The following is a 20,626-nucleotide window of genomic DNA, read 5'->3' on the forward strand; positions in this document are numbered from 1 at the left end:
TATATCAGATGCATAAGGGGAAATAACTCTCATATGGAGCGGTCATATCGCTTCGGTCAAAATAGGACAAATCATGCGAAGGATATAACGAGCAATTTTGTAAAATAAATTTGTCATAATCTTTTACGGTTGCGAAGGAGATGCGCTAACAAGGAAAACAGTGTTTGGGGAGATAACTCCTACAAAGAAAAGTATTTGTTTACGCAGGGTAAATTTCAAAAGCGCATAAACAGTTCGATATCATATACAAAATATCTAAGCGACATATTGCGAAACAAATGTTTATCGCAAGAACAAAATTAGGCGGAAGAAAAAAAAAAAAAATTAAAAACCAATTGTTCAAAGAACAATTGAAGGTCTTTCAACTAATAAAGATCTATTTTGATATGAAAATATTAAAATTCAGTTGAAAATGTCAGTTCCTATGGCTTAATGATGTATAAATATGAATTTCAAGCAAAGGTCAAAATCTAGAACGTCCAATTAACCTATGACCTTGACCTCAATTTCAAGGTCATAAACCAAGGATCCCAAATCAAAAGACCCTTGGTCTGTATTATGTATGGTTCATGAGTAATATCACTTTACGCATAATTCTAAATATAAGAGGGGCGAAAACTCCCATTTATTGTCTACGCACCCTTGCAACCAAAATTTATAAGTTACGACATGTCGCAACTAACAATTTAGTAAAAATAAATTGTCGATATCTTATAAGGTTAATGAAAATAAGTGAAAATAAGCCAAAATCAAAATTTAGAATTTGACCTTGACCTTTGACCTTGACCTCATTTTCATTGTTTTGGACCAAGGATCTTTAATCAAAAGACCCTGGGTCTCTATCACTTATGGTTTACCAGTTAGAAATGCATATCACCTATATCATATACAAAAGGGGGATAACTCTCATATGGAGTCTCCAGATAGCTTCGGTCAAAATAAAACAGATCATCCTGAGGATATAGCGAGCAATTTGGAAAAATAAATTTGTCGCTTTCTATAACGGTTGCGAAGCCTTAGTGGCCACAAGAAAAACAGTGTTCGGGGAGATAACTCTTACAAGGTAAAGGATTTTGTTACGCGGTGTCAGTTTCAGAAGCGCATTAACTGTTCGATATCATATACCATATATCTAAGCGACATCTTGTGAAACAAAAAAACAGCGAAGGAAAAAAAAGTTGGCGGAAGAAAAAAAAAAAAAAAAATAATAATAATTAAAAACCAATTGTTCAAAGAACAATTGAAGGTCTTTCAACTAATAAAGATCTATTTTGATATGAAAATATTAAAATTCAGTTGAAAATGTCAGTTCCTATGGCTTAATGATGTATAAATATGAATTTCAGGCAAAGGTCAAAATCTAGAACGTCCAATTAACCTATGACCTTGACCTCAATTTCAAGGTCATAAACCAAGGATCCCAAATCAAAAGACCCTTGGTCTGTATTATGTATGGTTCATGAGTAATATCACTTTACGCATAATTCTAAATATAAGAGGGGCGAACACTCCCATTTATTGTCTACGCACCCTTGCAACCAAAATTTATAAGTTACGACATGTCGCAACTAACAATTTAGTAAAAATAATTTGTCGATATCTTATAAGGTTAATGAAAATAAGTGAAAATAAGCCAAAATCAAAATTTAGAATTTGACCTTGACCTTTGACCTTGACCTCATTTTCATTTTTTTGGACCAAGGATCTTTAATCAAAAGACCCTGGGTCTCTATCACTTATGGTTTACCAGTTAGAAATGCATATCACCTATATCATATAGAAAAGGGGGGATAACTCTCATATGGAGTCTCCGGATAGCTTCGTTCAAAATTAATCAAATCATCCTGAGGATGTAATGAGCAATTTGGTAAAATAAATTTGTCGGTTTCTTATACAGTTGCGAAGCCTTAGAGATAACAAGAAAAACAGTGTTCGGGGAGATAACTCTTACAAGGTAAAGTTTTTAGTTACGCGGTGTCAGTTTGAGAAGCGTATTAACTGTTCGATATCATATACCATATATCTAAGCGACATCTTGCGAAACAAAAAAACAGCGAAGGTAAAAAAAGTTGGCGGAAGAAAAAAAATAATAATAATAATAATAATAATAATTAAAAACCAATTGTTCAGAGAACAATTGTAGGTCTTTCCACCCAAAAAAATCCCATAAAATGTCTACGTACCTTTTCAGCTTAAATTTTAAAAACCTGTCACAACTAACAATTCTCTAAAAACACCTGATTCACATTTTTATTCTTTGCTGACTAATCATTATCAACTATTTCACCTCATGGCATTTGCACTTTTATATATAAAACAATGCACAAGAGCTAAAACAATTGAGATTTAAATCTCTCTTCTCACTGCTAAGAAAAACTGTCTTGGAAATGTTGATTTTTATTCTGAAAAAAAAATTATGATATTCATTAAAACTTTTTTCCATTTTTAACAAAAATGATATGCTGATGCTTATTATCATTATTGAAAGTTCCTGATTTTTTGAATCCTCAAATTTGAGTCATTGATTGAACAGGTGAGACTAAAACACAGCATTATGAAAAAAGCATTGAATTAATAAATAGAACACCTATACTGATTGTCTGCTAAACATGCTGTTGCAAATATTCCATGCACATTCAGCAAGACCAAACACTGTTCACTGCCAGGGCCCTGTTTGTTATCAGCACTAAATTATGCGTTAGTGCTGATATCCGCCTCCTACGACGGGGACGAAGGGTTGGACTTTAGGAGGCATTATTTTTATATTTTTTCTGTGTTTGAAATCAAAGTTAAAACATTTTTTTTAAATGTTTGAAATCAAAATTAAAACAAACTGTTTTTCTTTTAACATTTTCATGTACAAATCTTGTTGGGTCTTCAACTTTTAAGTACTATTCTAAGTGCCTCATGATAGCTGTAATATGTGGGCATTATTGCAACTGATATATCAAGACATCCTCTGACATACACATGATCAATTAGTGTACCACCCTCTGTTGTTGGACTATTGACAAGCTGGTTGAAACCTTTTGATTGCATAAAATTTAATACTGTATCATATCCTTTTAAAATATCTTGATTAAAATCACCAATAATTACAATTTTTTCTGATAATTCTTGCATCTTACAGATTAATGTCTCTAAGTTCTTCAAAAATTTTCCGACATTATACTTCTGAGTTCTGTAGATCGTAGCAACTAAAATATTTTCAGTTTTTATCTTGAAAATTATACATTCCAAGTTTGAGGCCAAGTTGCATAGTTCAGTTTCTGATGAATGCTTATAAAATACACACACACCACCATGCTGCATTTCCTTTAAAGATGAATAGTAAGAGTTGTCATTTTCAAAAGCTTGAGATCGCGGCAAATGAAAACCATCATATCCAATCATTTCAAAGCAAGCAAAATTCTGATTAGCCCAGGTTTCAGTAAGACAAATGAAATCGACACCAATAACGTCTGGATTTTGTTTAAGATCTTCTGCATGAGCCTGCAAACCTTGAATATTGTGATACATTATCTGGACAATATCTTTCTGTTCCTCTCTTTCTTCCTCAACTTCAGGTAAAAATCTAGTCATTTCTGCAACACCCTTTACAATATCAGGATCACAGAAAATTTTCTTGTTAAGTTTTTCAGTTTCTATGCTTTTAATATGAAGACCTGATTTTGAGGTAACTCTGCTAAGGGCAACGTATGCTTGACCATAAGTGAAACATTTATTTAAATCAACAACACATTCTTCAACTGTCAATCCTTGAACTTTATGAATAGTGCAAGCCCAGGCTAGTTTCAATGGGAACTGTTTACGTACACAGGTGCTTAAGGGAATGTCTTCACTTGAAGGCTTTAAACCAACACAGCGTTTTCCACAGATGATTTTTTGTAACTTTGCATTTTTTCCAACTCTTTCATTGTCAAAGAAAACAAATATGGCACTTGGGAGTGAATTAACTGAGTAGTCTTTTATTGAAATTACTGTTCCCATTACTCCATTTACTAAACCATCTGCTGTATCCTCATTCTTGATAAGCATTACTCTTGCTCCCTCAGCTAAAAGAATAGATATTGGAAGACAGACATCTGACTTTGTACAATGGACTTTTTTCAGGGTCAATTTTCCTGATGTTTTGTTTTTTTCATAGTCTTCTGCTTCAATCAGTTTTGGTTCTGTACATAATTTCAATATCATCTCCTTGTTAAAAGTATCAACCTCTGCATTTGTAGAGTATATGTGCAAGGCTTCATCGTGTCCATCATCTAAACATCTTATTAAAGTTTCCATATCAAAAGAAGTCAATTTTTCATTTTTTTGTTTAACACGTAACCTGTTTAAAAGTTCTGCAAACAAGCTATCCTCGCGTTGACGCATAATTTCATCCAACTCAGCAATTTCAAATAAACCATTCCAAAGGTGATTTGAGGGATTAGAGGGGTCGTTTACATATAATTTGTCTACCCTTTTTGTTCTTACTGGTGGCAGCTGATAAAAATCGCCAACAGCAATTATTGAAACACCTCCAAATAAACAATTATCTGGTCTTTTTTTCACTTGTCTAAGCCGCTCATGAATGAAAAACAACAATTTCTTGTTGACCATTGAAATTTCATCGATGATCAGGATTTGCAAATTTTCTAACTTTGTTCTGAGTGAATTTATTTTGTCTTCACTTAGAGTTGCATGATCAGCTGAAAGTGATTTGAAAATTCCAAGAGCACTGTGAATGGTCAATCCATGGATATTAAATGCAGCTGTACCAGTTGGAGCTGTTAACAATACTGTTAGATCATCTGGATTCTCTGACGTTTGTGCTAATATTCGAGTTGCTTCATATTGTATACACTTGATCAAGTGACTTTTACCCGTTCCAGCTCCTCCTGTTATGAATACATGTAAAGGCTTTGGTATTTTTCCATTTGCTTTCTGAATGCACCAATCTCTCACTTTATAGAGAATTCGTCTCTGCTTCACATTCAAACTTCTGAGTCTTGGAATAATTTCATTTTTTGTGAGGGAAACTGACAGCAGATTAGTTCAAACAGATGATGAGCTCTTTGCATTATTCAAATCTGGTATCGTTGCTTCTGACAAATCTTCTTCAATTACACTTGTTACTTTCCCTTCATCAATACATTCTCTTCTGTTCAGTTCTGATTCTGGACATAATTCACACCATGCATCTTCTTTTGGATCTGTTTCATGCAATTGATTTTCTGCATCCTCTAACTCTTGACCAGTTTTCACAAAATCTGCCATGTTTTTGATAACAATTTCCTTTACAGAAGTCAAAGCATTATCCCCTGTAAACTTAACTCTACCACAAGTGAAGAAATTTTCATATGTATTAAATAGTGGGGGTTTTAATTGTTCATCATGCCTGTATGGTAAAAATAGTTGCAATATGCTTTGGAAGTATTTCTCAGGAGAAGTTTCCTGTGAGAAACGTGGATATTTGATAACTGCAGGTGAGGTTCTTGTGCGCTTTCTAATATGTCCAAGGTTGCCATCAAGTTTGAAGGTTGTTTCTTCATTAATTTTCTGGGGTAACTGTGACTCTCGTAACACACTGTATTCTGAACCAAAACTTGCAAGGCACATTTTGATAAACATAGCAATGTGTGGTCTACCTTTATACCTATCAACTATATTGTTCATCCAAATTTTATTTTCATCATCATTTTCATCTTCACTGTCATTACTACTCTTTTTCCTGTTGGAAGATTTATAACTTTGTTGTTTCTCAAGGTCTTTCAGAGGAATGCTCATTCTACATGGGTTTTCACCAACAGGTATATATTCTACTTTCCTAGAACATTCTCTTAATCTTAAACCAGTAACTCTAAAAACAGCTTCTTGTGCACTAACCTCTCTATGATGAAGGTATGAAGTTCCAATTTGTTTCATAGTCTGTTGTGCATTTAAATTTCCTTCTTCAGCTTCATTTTTGGTTTGTTGGAGGAGTAATCCTAGCTCTCGCTCAGATTTACTTATGTAACTTATAATGTATACAACACAGGAAAATGCATCCAAAATATATTGTATGTCCATGTTTGCATTCCAAGCCCTTAATAGATGTGGATTATACTGATTGGTGTAAATTTCATTTGGCTCACGTTTAAGAACTACTGTGTTTCGATTGGTGATGAAACGAAAATACGTTTCAAAGCTTTCTTGAGTAAGACCTGACTTATTGAAAATTTCCGATACATCTAAGTTTTCATTTTCATGCTCTTTTATAACTTTCCACAATCCAGACAATATTTCTTTTGCTACTTTTTCGTCTTTTTTAGTATCCTTATCTGGTTTACTTGGTTCAGAGATGAATGTTTTAGTTGAAGGAGGTCTTGGGAAATTAAAACGACATACTGTTCCTTTTTTCTTACAGGTTTTTGAATGATTTTTGCTGTGTTGGTGTACTGCCATAACAATGTCATGTAATTCTTTATCTACCTTTTCATCTGGTATCTCGCATGTAACATACTTGTCAATAAAACTCATAACTTCTTCATTGTTATCTTCACCATATTTTGGAGCATTTTCTACCCAAAACAAACAATGGGTGTGAGGAGAACCTCTTTGTTGGAATTCAACTCTGTAAAAATAGTCAATTATTTTCCCGATTGGTTCAGCTTCTGACATGATAACATCCTTTAGAAATGTATTGAATCTATTATTGAACATTCTTGCTGCTGTAACAGGATTGCTACAAAGAACTTTACATTTTTCATCCCATGTCATATTTTCAGTATTTCTTATGTCACCCTGTTGTTTTAAAATTGTATTAACAATTTCAGACCATCTGAAGTCTGCTGAAGAAAAAGAACAGAAGAATGTTGGCACACCTAACTGTCTGATCATTGCAAATATATCTTTCTGTGAGCTTTGCCAGTATGGGGGAGTTCCTCTAATAGGTTTTAAATATTTAATAGCTTCATCTTTTTTAAACAACTCTTTCAAGGTTTCCTTATTGCACAGCATTTCTCCAGTAATTTTATTTCCCTCTTTAGAAAAAGGGCATTCTTTTCTGAGAGATATCTGTACATTTGAAATCACACTGTTGAGTTCTGTTAAATATTGGCTGAAAAATATGTAGGATGTATCCCTTGCAAATCTATTTTCAACACTCATCAATCGAAGATTAAAGTACCTTCCAATTGTCAGTTTTTCTTCACGGATTTCATCAAATGTATTTTTACCGGTTGGAAAATGTACAGGAAAAGTTTTAGCTTCAATTCCTGATTCTTGGAGAACACTAAGAGGACTGTTATTTTCTGCTGGAGCAATGTTAAAAACTTGGTCAAAGCATAAATCTAAAGCCTCTTGTCCAATATCAGCAGGTTGTAAACAAGTATCTAACTGAACACCACGTAATCTATCATCAATATAGCTAGCAGGTTCGCTTTCAATTTCTCTTTCATTGCCAGTTGTAGAGGACGTTGTTTTATTTTTTTCTTCCTCTTTTATGTTTTCCCTCACTAGCTCAGTATCATCAGATTCCGATTCATCATCTACTACTTGATCATCATTTAATTCAGGAATTGGATTCAACCATTCTTTGTTGATAGCCACATCTTTATACCATATGTTTTGATCCTTTAAATACAAAAGAGCTTGCTCTAAATGGTTTGGTCTTACAAATTGATATTTGTCATATCCTTTGTAGCTAAGCTTTCTCTTTAACTTAACTTTCAGTAATAGACTTTCATCTTCAGATCGGGGTAATATAGAAGTTACTTTTTTCAAATCAGATGGCACACACACTACAGGTCCGTGAACCCCTTTTTGTCCTCCTTTTGGTAAAGCCATTATTTTCATAAAAGGAATGTTCTGGGCGATAAGTTGTTGCTCGATTGAATTAAGCTGTTTTAACTCTACTGGAACATCTTCTAGTAATAGACTATTTGAAAAGGAGTCTGCAGGTATTTTACCTTTCAACATTTTACGATGACAAGTATAACAGATCCACAGACTTGTTCTACATGTTCCTTCAAAAGCACAATTTGTCTTACAATCATCTGTACATTTGTGTTGGTATTTATCTGTTGTAACTAAATCAAATATGGAATTATCATAATACTCTTTCTTGCAGATCTGAACCTGTTTTTCAAAAAACAACCTCAAACAACAAGCACACACACATTCTGGACCTTTGTTAACTTCAACTTTAAATTTTCTAATTACCTCATTTATTTGCTTGTTTTCTACCTGAAGATTTTCACGACGTACTGATGTTTGTTGTTTAATCTTAATTCTGTGTGCATCATCATTTGCATACTTGTGTATACTTGCTTGTTTCACATGTTCCTTGTGCTTTTCATCCGTTTTATATTTGTGTATACTTTCTTGTTTCACATGTTTCTTGTGATTTTCATCTGTATTATACTTGTGTATACTTTCTTGTTTGACATGTTCCTTGTGCTTTTCATCTGTTTTATACTTGTGTATACTTTCTTGTTTCACATGTTCCTTGTGCTTTTCATCTGTTTTATATTTGTGCATACTTTCTTGTTTGACATGTTCCTTGTGCTTTTCATCTGTTTTATACTTGTGTATACTTTCTTGTTTGACATGTTCCTTGTGCTTTTCGTCTGTTTTATACTTGTGTATACTTTCGTGTTTGACATGTTCCTTGTGCTTTTCATCTGTTTTATACTTGTGTATACTTTCTTGTATTACATGTTCCTTGTGCTTATCATCTGTTTTATACTTGTGTATACTTTCATGTTTTACATGTTCTTTGTGCTTTTCATTTGCTTTATACTTGTGTATACTAGCTTGTTTCAGCTTTTCCCTGTACTCATTGTCTTCTTTATATTTCTCAATTCCTGCTTGTATTAAGATATTTCTGTAATCTTCATCTTCTTCATATTTTTTAATACCTGAACATATTTTTTTTGAACGTATTCCTTCATTCTCCTGATATTTTCTTTTAGATGTGTCTATCTTTCTAGCTCTAAAGTTATCATCTGTCATGTACCTGATTTTTTCTTTTTCATTTTTTAAGACTTTTGAATCAGTATTGTTGAGGGAGTCATTCATTTGATTTTCGTCAATTTTCATTTTCTTTGTTGATACCTCAGATTTCCTTGAAATGTCATACTCATGTTCTTGTTTAGATTGTAATCCATTTGGTGATATAGTCTTTTGTTTTACGGCTGTGACAACTTCATAATGATTGATATCTCCATTATGTTGAAGATAAATTGCTTGATCATTAACACAATTATTGCTGTTTATTTGAGATGAAGAATATTTAATCCATGTACCATTAAAAAAAGTATAAATGTCTGTTTTAAGGAGGTCAGCACAAGCTACTATTTCCAGTTCAGTTCCCCATACATTATTTTCTTCCATTCTGAGAGTTTGTATATGCTCTTCTACAGTTTTAAATCTTGGCTGTAAAAATGACTTGAAAACTTCTGCATTTCTTAACAAATGATCAACTATTGCCCTTCGTATGTCTCCAAAATATTCTTGTCTATTAGAGAGTGAATATGAAATGGCTCGAAATAAGCAATTTCCATCACCTGAAATAGTCTTGCAAGCAGTTGGTTGGCCTATGTTATAAAAATTTGTAGAATTCTGTTTGGATATTTTCTTGCTTGGTATATTAACAAATTTACAAAGCTTCCTCTTTAAGAGTGTTTTCAAGGGTATGAAATCATAAAAACATTCTGCTGTAGATAATATCTCAATATCAGATTCATCATCATTAATAACCTCATTAATGTGTACTTCATTAACGTTCTCAATGTCATTACTGCAAATGTTCAACTGGAATATTTCTGGTGATATATTGCTGATCTGAGTAATATTTTCTTGACTTTTAGGAATCTCATCTTTGTTTACAGTTTCTAAAATTTCAGACAATTTAAATTCACTGGTGATTAATGGTTTATGACTTCCGGAAAGTTCATCGTTAGTTTTGATCTTAGGTTCTTGTCCAAAAATACAAATACTGACTCCTGTCACTTCAAACCATTGATTTTGACTTGCACCAGCCATCATGTTGCAACAGTACTGGTATAGGTGATCCAGATTGCTTAACTTTAAAAGTAAACTTTTACCATCGCTGTCCTTAAAGCCAAGCTTATTTCGTGCATGAGAATCAAACAAAAGTAAATCTTGATTATGTTTCAAGGCTAAAAAAGTAGTGTCATATGCACATATAAAGCAAGCATCATAGTCTATGAGAGACTCTTGTAAAGCTTGGTCTAAAGGTAAAGAATTTCCAAATTCACTAAAATTTATAGTTCCAGAAGTATCTACAACAGCTGTTATTGATTCTTTTCTTGATATTTTCAGTAACATTCCTGACATGTCAATCATGTCTGGTAGGTCTGATACAAGTAAATGAATATTATCACCATGAATACGGCTATATATTCTGTTTCCATCTATCAAAACATTGTCTAAATAAATCTGATTCCAATCATTTAGATCTTTAAATTTACTATGGGCCAGAGCTGATAAACAGTTTGCAACACATTGCTTCCCACTGTTAATTCCAAATCTGATATCTCCTTGATGAAAACTACCTTGAACTACCCAATTATCAAAAAGTGATCTACGAGCCTCTATACTGTTTTCAGGTATTGTTCTTTTGTTCCTTTGACTATACAGTTTCAGCAAATTGTCATCTTGTTCAAATTCTAAAAAATCGTTAAAATCCATCTGTATATTTTCTTTTTCATTAATTATGCTCCCAATATTTTTCAAGAATTCAAGACTATTTGTGTGTTCATTTTTTGCATCACTTGATTTTTTTTCCAAGTTTGTACCCAATTGGATTGTATCATTTAAATTTGAAACCATAGTTTCTTTTAAATTGTATGTGCTTTTCGAACTCTGTTTTGATTTCCTTGATTCATAGCCCAGATTTGATTCAACCTTTTCATTATCCAGAGTTCTATTAACCACTTCATAATCCAGATTGGTTCCATTTGATTCAAAAGCATAATTTGTTTCAACAGATTCAAAATCCAGATTTATTCTAACTGATTCATTATCCAGATTATTTTTAATTGATTCAACTGATTCATAATCTAGTTTTGATGTAGATGATTCAGGATCTACTTTTGATTTCATTAATTTATTTAGTTTGATTGATTTAGTTGTTTTGTTTAATTTTATTGATATAGTTGATTCAGATTTGATTGATCGATTTGATTCTGATTTGATTGATGGATTTAATTTGATTGTTTCATTATCATAAGGACAGTTTAGAGAGTTGACACTCTGATCATTGTTTGTAAAACAGTTTATAGAGTTGACGCTCTGATCATTGTTTGTAGAACAGTTTATAGAGTTGACGCTCTGATCATTGTTGGTAGAACAGTTTATAGAGTTGACGCTCTGAAAATTGTTTGTAGGATAGTTTATAGAGTTGACACTCTGATCTTGTTCAAAAGGACAGTTTAGAGAGTTGACGCTCTGATCATTGCTTGTAAAACAGTTTATAGAGTTGATGCTCTGATCAATATTTATAGGACAGTTTATAGAGTTGAGGCTCTGATCTTGTTGTATAGGACAGTTTAAAGAGTTGAGGCTCTGATCATTATTTATAGGACAGTTTTGAGAGATGACGCTCTGATCATTATGTATAGGACAGTTTTGAGAGATGACGCTCTGATCATTATGTATAGGACAGTTTTGAGAGATGACGCTCTGATCATTATTTATTGGACAGTTTAGAGAGGTGTCGCTCTGATTGACCGTGGAGATGAGGTTCTTGTCATCAGTCTGCTTAACTCTTCTCTCTCTCATTCTATCTCTTTGCTCTTTCCTTTTTGTCAAATCGCTTTTTTTACTACCTCTACGTGGCATTGTCTAAAAAAATAAAACAAAAACCTTGATATCAACTATTAGAGAATTAGAATGAATAAAAATAGAGTAAAATTCCTGGAATATCAATTCATTGTATAAATAAATACTTAGATAAAAAATTCACAAACCATTGTAATATTCATAAGTACAGGGAACTTATGAGTACATCTTAACAATCTAAGCTAAGAAAATTTGTGCAATTTTATTAGAGTTATGAATGATAAAGCGTTTTATCAGAATAAAGTATATATAAATAGAATAGACACCATAAAAGTAACTTCAAGAAGATCTTCAAAGAATTGTATAGCAAATACATCATGATGTAAACATAAATATCAATTCACATGATACACAAGCAAGCACATGCAATGGTGTACATGGTGTAAGTAAATTGACAATTTTTCTAGGTTTGATTTCATGTCATAATATTAATAAAAAATGTATATATCGTTTTACATGTATTTAATTATTTTTTTTGTGATTGAACAAGTTAAAAAAAAAAGGAATCATCACAGTGGCTGCCTAGTTACTTTTTCCTTTTTAATAACTTTTTACTTTCAAGTCAATAATACATCATCAATGTTTTTAAGATTATTTTTACAAATTAATATCAAAACTGACTGCTAACAATGAGTATTTCACAATTTCACTTTTAGAAAGTTTTGAAACAAACAAATAATTGTATTTGAATTTTTGTCAACTATATAACTAAATCAAATGTTCCTTCAACATCTGAAAAAGCTGTATTAACTTACCACAACTATATCAGTTCTTGATATAAATGATCTTTTATAGTTGGATTCAAATGTAAGCAAAAACCTCTGTCACTCCAACAAGTTAGAACTGAAGAAATACCTGTAAAAAGAGGTGTTATCAGTACACGGTACTTTACTTTATCATGTTTATCTTTTTCAAATTTTATTATTTTCAACCAAGATTTTTAAAAAAAATGAATTTACTTTTATTTGAATTTTTCTTTTTTTTTTAACATCTATATATAACAATTACTGTTCAAAACAAGAGACTCACTAGTACTTGAACCTATACCAGACACCTGGCAAATAAAATCTGCTAATGAGGACCTTTAAATAAAATTCAGGGTTGCTTGTACATACATGACATATGGTGAGTTTATGCACTATATATTTTTTATAACCAATTTTCAAATTTTCGGGATGAAATTTCTTTAGTTAACATGGTCATGGACCAGATATGGGGGTTAAGTGCTTTGAAATCTTAATAAGCTTACCACAACTGTCAATGTTAACTTTACGTTACAAGATAAATGTAACCAGTTTTACATTCAGCTTCAAATGTAGTCAAAATGTAGTCAAGAACCTTTGCCACTCCACCAAAACACAAACTGATGAAATACCTGTAATTAGTATTAATACATGTAGCAGTGTTAACATTAACATAACATGTTTATCTTTTTTCCACCTTTTTTTTGTTATGCTTAAAGATATTGATTTGATAATTGGTTTATAGTTTTATCATGACAATTTACAGATTTTGTGCAGAGTTTATATGGTGCTTGGACTTGAAAAATATACTGAAATAATCAGTTTTCAACATTTTTTTCGTCTTGCTAAAAGATATTGATTTGATATTTGTTTAATATAGTGTACATATATAGTTGTCTGTTTATTTTTCGATTGAAGAGTTTGACTGTTCATCTGGTATCTTTTGCCCCTCTTTTACATCATGTTTGATGTTATATATATCATGTATATAGCTCAATTTAGAATTTTGTTCCAAAAATTAATTTTTTAACCAGAAGTGGACTATGTATTGCCATGCAATACTCACACAATGTTTGTTATATCAAATTCTTGACAAACCCTATTCTGCTATTTTACAATCCAAAAAGGCAGAAGATCTACCTTGAGTGCTTTCATATCTGAAAAAAAATATATTTACTTACCAATGCTTACTATATATGTTCCAAAATCAAATAAACCAGCTTTAACAGTCAGTGTCAAATTTAATTGAAAACTGATGTCACTCAAAATATTGCCTGCAAATAGAAGTGTTATCATTACAGTCAGTTGCCTTTATTTGGTTGAGGAGAACTAAAAAATATACAATTTTTCAATTTATAAAGGGACTCAATCATGTCAATCACATGACATTAACCATGTTAACACAAACAAGTAAAACATACCTGGAACAAAAATAATACATTTGTAGATCTATGACCATGATGACACAATGTTAATACAAAATCAATAAAAAAACGAGAGGCTCTAGAGAGCCTGTGTCGCTTACCTTGGTCTATGTGAATATTAAACAAAGGACGCAGATCTCTATGGATTCATGACAAAATTGTGTTTTGTTGATGGTGATGTGTTTGTACATCTTACTTTACTGAACATTCTTGCTGCTTACTATTATATCTATCTATAATAAACTTGGTCCAGTAGTTTCGGTGAAAATGTTAGAAAAAATTTACAAATTTAATGAAAATTGTTAAAAATTTACTATAAAGGACAATTACTCCTTAGGGGGTCAATTGACCATTTTGGTCAAATTAACTTATTTGTAGATCTTACTTTGCTGAACATTATTGCTGTTTACAGTTTATCTCTATCTATAATAATATTCAAGATAATAACCAAAAACAGCAAAATTTCCTTAAAATTACCATTTCAGGGGCAGCAACCCAACAATGGAATGTCCGATTCATCTGAAAATTTCAGGGCAGATAGATCTTGACCTGATGAACAATATTACCCCCATGTCAGATTTGCTCTAAATGCTTTGGTTTTTGAGTTATAAGCCAAAAACTGCATTTTACCCCTATGTTCTATTTTTAGCCATGGCGGCCATCTTGGTTGGTTGGCCGGGTCACCGGACACATTTTTTAAACCAGATACCCCAATGATGATTATGGCCAAGTTTGGTTAAATTTGGCCCAGTAGTTTCAGAGGAAAAGATTTTTCTAAAAGATTACTAAGATTTACGAAAAATGGTTAAAAATTGACTATAAAGGGCAATAACTCCTAAAGTGGTCAAGTGACCATTTTGGTCATGTTGACTTATTTGTAGATCTTACTTTGCTGAACATTATTGCTGTTCACAGTTTATCTCTATCTATAATAATATTCAAGATAATAACCAAAAACAGCAAAATTTCCTTAAAATTACCATTTCAGGGAAACCCAACAATGAAATGTCTGATTCATCTGAAAATTTCAGGGCAGATAGATTTTGACCTGATGAACATTATTACCCCATGTCAGATTTGCTCTAAATGCTTTGGTTTTTGAGTTATAAGCCAAAAACTGCATTTTACCCCATGTTCTATTTTTAGCCATGGCGGCCATCTTGGTTGGTTGGCCAGGTCACCGGACACATTTTTTAAACTAGATACCCCAATGATGATTGTGGCCAAGTTTGGTTAAATTTGGCCCAGTAGTTTCAGAGGAGAAGATTTTTATAAAAGTTAACGCAGGACGACGACGACGGACGACAGACGCCAAGTGATGAGAAAAGCTCACTTGGCCTTTCGGCCAGGTGAGCTAAACTAGAGGCTCTAAAGAGCCTGTGTCGCTCACCTTGGTCTATGTGAATATTAAACAAAGGAAGCAGATTGAAAATTGACTACAAAGGTCAATAACTCCTACAGGGGTCAATTGACCATTTCGTTCAAGTTGACTTATTTGTAGATCTTACTTTGCTGAACATTATTACTGTTTACAGTTTACCTATATCTATAATAATATTCAATATAATAACCAAAAACAGCAAAATTTCCTTAAAATTACCAATTCAGGGGCCGCAACCCAAAAACAGGTTGTCCAATTCATCTGAAAATTTCAGGGCAGGTAGATCTTGACCTGATTAACAATTTTACTTCATGTCAGATTTTCTCTAAATTATTTGGTTTTTGAGTTATAAGCCAAAAACTGCATTTTACCCCTATGTTCTATTTTTAGCCGTGGCGGCTATCTTGGTTTGATGGCCAGGTCACCGGCCACATTTTTTAAACAAGAAACCCCAAAGATGATTGCGGCCAAGTTTGGATCAATTTGGCACAGCAGTTTCAGAGAAGAAGATTTTAGTAAAAGATATATAAAATTTACGAAAAATTGTTAAAAATTGACTTTAAAGGGCAATAACTCCTAAAGAGGTCAACTGACCATTTTGGTCATGTTGACTTATTTGTAAATCTGACCTTGCTGAACATTATTGCTTTTTACAGTTTACCTATATCTATAATAATATTCAATATAATAACCAAAAACAGCAAAATTTCCTTAAAATTCCCAATTCAGGGGCCGCAACCCAAAAACAGGTTGTCCAATTCATCTGAAAATTTCAGGGCAGATAGATCTTAGCCTGATTAACAATTTTACTCATGTCAGATTTGCTCTAAATGCTTTGGTTTTTGAGTTATAAGCCAAAAACTGCATTTTACCCCTATGTTCTATTTATAGCCATGGCGGTCATCTTGGTTAGTTAGCGGGGTCACCGGACACAATTTTTAAACTAGATACCCCAATGATGATTGTGGCCAAGTTTCAAATAATTTGGCCCAGCAGTTTCAGAGGAGAAGATTTTTCTAAAAGATTACTAAGATTTACGAAAAATGGTTAAAAATTGACTATAAAGGGCAATAACTCCTAAAGTGGTCAACTGATCATTTTGGTCATGTTGACTTATTTGTAGATCTTACTTTGCTGAACATTATTGCTTTTTACAGTTTATCTCTATCTAAAATAATATTCAAGATAATAACCAAAAACAACAAAATTTCCTTAAAATTACCAATTCAGGGGCAGCAACCTAACAACGGAATGTCAGATTCATCTGAAAATTTCAGGGCAGATAGATCTTTACCTGATTAACAATATTACCCCTGTCAGATTTGCCCTAAATGCTTTGGTTTTTGAGTTATAAGCCAAAAACTGCATTTTACCCCTATGTTCTATTTATAGCCATGGCGCCCATCTTGGTTAGTTGGCGGGGTCACCGGACACAATTTTTAAACTAGATACCCCAATGATGATTGTGGCCAAGTTTGGTTAAATTTGGCCTAGTAGTTTCAGAGGAGAAGATTTTTGTAAAAGTTAACGCAGGACGACGACGGACGACGACGACGACGGACGACGACAGACGCCGGACGCCAAGTGATGAGAAAAGCTCACTTGGCCCTTTGGGCCAGGTGAGCTAAAAAGGGTTAATTCGCGTAACGTGTTTTGTCATTTTTATTTCATGTGCAGCAGTTCGTTATTCACTGTGTTTCGTGAAATCAGTATAAATTTCTACGTTCAAGACATGTTTAATTGTTAGTTCAACGTGAAATGGCAATTTTATTTCATGTTCTTTTGTACAGATACCCCCTTACTGCCCTTCCTTAAAAGAGGCATATTACATAGAAATCAGCTAAACATTTTAATAAACATAAACATAATGTACCCGGCCACGTCCACTTGTATTTTTTGTCTAACTGATGAGTTAAGCCTTTTTCAACTGATTTTTATATTTCGTTCTCATGTTGTACTGTTATACATGTACCACTGTCCCAGGTTAGGGGAGGGTTGGGATCCCGCTAACATGTTTAACCCAGCCACATTATTTATGTATGTGCCTGTCCCAAGTCAGGAGCCTGTAATTCAGTGGTTGTCGTTTGTTTATGTGTTACATATTTGTTTTTCGTTCATTTTTTTACATAAATAAGGCCGTTAGTTTTCTCGTTTGAATTGTTTTACATTGTCTTATCAGGGCCTTTTATAGATGACTATGCGGTATGGGCTTTGTTAAAGGCCATACAGTGACCTATAGTTGTTAATGTTTGTGTCATTTTGGTCTTTTGTGGATAGTTGTCTCATTGGCAATCATTCTACATCTTCTTTTTTATATAATGATACAGCTTTAAATCTTTGAAATTCCAACTGAAAATATGAGTTTGGTGTTTTGACATCAATTTAAGGCAGACGTCAAAGAAAAAAAGTATAAATATTAATAGCCTTTCAAGACGTCATAATGATTTGCATTGATTTGGACAATCAAGTTCATGCCAAGATATATATAATTAAAAATAAACAAAATCTATCATGTACTAACAGTAACAGGAATGAAAACAAACATAATTGTGTGATCATGTTTGTACAACTGTACAGGGTTCAAATCAGGTAATAATAGTTTTGACTGACTCAGACATACATGTACAGACCTATGGCATCAATAAAAGGTAAATCATGTAAATTATAAAACAGTGTCGGTGACCTGAAATAATTTATGAAATATCTGGTAAATAATTTAGCCTCACAGTGGGTCTCATTTCGGTCTAAGCATGACATGGGATAGCCGATTTTTTGTAAGTGTGACACGTGAAAGTCAAATTATTGTGCCGTGAAAACGGGAAATCAAGTCGAGCGGTACATGGGAAATAACAAAACAATAAAAATTGCTTAAATACATAGTGTACATGGCGTATTAAAGCGGGATACAGGAAACTGACAAAACAGCAAGTGGGATTCGGGATCAGAACTCCCAATGAGACCCCCCTGACAGGCTCACACGAGTCACAGGCACTTTTTTTCAATACACTGATAGGTCGACCTCCCAAATTAAAAACAAGTGCTTGTGTTTAACATGTTTAACCCGGCCGCATTTTTCCGCCTGTCCCAAGTCAGGAGCCTCTGGCCTTTGTTAGTCTTGTATTATTTTAACTTTTAGTTTCTTGTGTACAATTTGAAGTTGAGTATGGCGTTCATTATCACTGAACTAGTATATTTTTGTTTAGGGGCCACCTGAAGGACGACTCCGGGTACGGGAATTTCTCGTTGCATTGAAGACCTATAGGTGACCTTCAGTTGTTGTCTCTTTGGCACATTCCCCATTTCCATTCTCAATTTTATTGTGTTTATCCTTCTTTAGTGAAGTCATGTATACAAATTATTTTGTCAAATTATGGCAAATGATGTGTACATGTATGTTTACCTGTTGTCAGTGTCACTGTTGAACGACAAATGACGATACTCTCAGTCTCTTTTTTCCAAATACGTGGTATATACCAGAAAAGTCTATTCAAAACACCTCTAAGTCTACCATCCAACACTTTTCAATAATAAATATCAATAACGAAAGAATATCAAAATCGTACAACATGCACCGGAAATGGTAGAAGGTAAGTTCGTACCTTGTCTGGGTATCAGGTCCGTTCGTACCTTTTCTATTTCGTACCTTATATTGAATGTCCTTTAGTCTTTTGTCTATCTTTAATCATGCTATAATTTCTGTTCCAGCTGAACAAATATTGTATAGGTATAAGGGTGTGGATGTAGGTTAACATTATAAAGAAAAAGTTATCATCAAACAAAGAGTAGAGAATGATGACATGATAAATGTATATGGTTAATGAGTAATATCACTTTACGCATAATTCTAAATATAAGAGGGGTGAAAACACCCATTTATTGTCAACGCACCCTTTCAACCAAAATTTATAAGTTACGACATGTCGCAACTAACAATTTAGTAAAAATAATTTGTCGATATCTTATAAGGTTAATGAAAATAAGTGAAAATAAGCCAAAATCAAAATTTAGAATTTGACCTTGACCTTTGACCTTGACCTAATTTTCATTTTTTTGGACCAAGGATCTTAAATCAAAAGCCCCTAGGTCTCTATCACTTATGGTTTACCAGATAGAAATGCATATCACCTATATCATATAGAAAAGGGGGGATAACTCTCATATGGAGTGTCCGGATAGCCTCGGTCAAAATTAATCAAATCATCCTGAGGATGTATAGAGCAATTTGGTAAAATAAATTTGTCGGTTTCTTATACGGTTGCGAAGCCTTAGAGATAACAAGAAAAACAGTGTTCGGGGAGATAACTCTTACAAGGTAAAGTTTTTAGTTACGCGGTGTCAGTTTGAGAAGCGTATTAACTGTTCGATATCAAATACCATATATCTAAGCGACATCTTGGGAAACAAAAAAACAGTAAGGGAAAAAAAGTTGGCGGAAGAAAAAAAATAATAATAATAATAATAATAATAATAATAATCAGAACAAATACAATAGGTCTTTCACCTGAAAGGTTGAAAGACCTAATAATAATCAGAACAAATACAATAGGTCTTTCACCTGAAAGGTTGAAAGACCTAAATATAAATCAATTGCTTTAAAAAAGCAATTGTAGGGGGTCTTTCCCCCTTTAAAATTAATTGAATTGGGGGGGGGGGGGGGGGGGGGGGGGTTTGTTTGTTTGTTTGTTTGTTTGTTTGTTTGTTTGTTTGTTTGTTTGTTTGTTTGTTTGTTTGTTTGTTTGTTCGTTTCTGTATGGGGTCTATATTATTGTTACCGGAGAAGTTTCATGTTTAGTTCGGAAAGTTTTTCTTTTATTTTAGGTACAGCGCGCGCGCCACATCACGTGACACGGGTTTATAATAACGAAAAGATAGTCTTTTTATTTCTTTTTAGGTGGGGACTTTGAACAGACAACATGTATAGAGACGGAATAAACACAATGTAATTTCTTTTGTCATTGTAGGAAATTGACATTTTGATGACAGTTCACAAGCAGTGCATGTTTTGGATTTAATTGATCCGGTGTAACTTTAAAACACATTTATTGATCATTTTCTGATATTGTACATTTTTCAGCACCTGTTTGTAACACAGATTAGTATTTCAATCTCGGAGCGGACATTTTATAGTAGGTTTTTACTGAGATTTACAGACCTAGCAAGCGATTTTTACGGCATTGCCATTTCTTTTCTCTAGGAAAAGCTTTGAGAGATATCTGCACCAAGTTTTTTTATAAACTTTCAGTACATGT

General features: G+C 33.1%; 1 protein-coding gene across 1 annotated transcript; it reads right to left on the minus strand.

The window, feature by feature from the left end:
- Positions 1 to 2,877: 2,877 nt before the first annotated feature.
- On the minus strand, positions 2,878 to 18,953 carry LOC139484164 (uncharacterized). Its single transcript, XM_071267896.1, has 5 exons — positions 18,778 to 18,953; positions 13,754 to 13,846; positions 13,082 to 13,204; positions 5,044 to 12,684; positions 2,878 to 4,926 (listed from the first exon to the last, which is right to left on the minus strand). The coding sequence occupies exons 4-5, from the start codon at positions 11,827 to 11,829 to the stop codon at positions 2,878 to 2,880; spliced, it is 8,835 nt and encodes a 2,944-aa protein (XP_071123997.1). The 5' UTR covers positions 11,830 to 12,684; positions 13,082 to 13,204; positions 13,754 to 13,846; positions 18,778 to 18,953.
- Between the last annotated feature and the right edge of the window lie 1,673 nt (positions 18,954 to 20,626).

The sequence above is a fragment of the Mytilus edulis genome, chromosome 8, assembly GCF_963676685.1.
Source record: "Mytilus edulis chromosome 8, xbMytEdul2.2, whole genome shotgun sequence".
In the NCBI taxonomy this organism is placed as follows: domain Eukaryota; kingdom Metazoa; phylum Mollusca; class Bivalvia; order Mytilida; family Mytilidae; genus Mytilus; species Mytilus edulis.

Excerpts from the sequence above, each read along its gene's own strand:
- LOC139484164 (XM_071267896.1), bottom strand. The coding sequence starts at position 11,829 with ATGCCACGTAGAGGTAGTAAAAAAAGCGATTTGACAAAAAGGAAAGAG. Across the intron at positions 4,927-5,043 it reads ATGCAAAGAGCTCATCATCT|AAAGCAAATGGAAAAATACC; the intron begins GTTTGAACTAAT and ends TGGTGCATTCAG.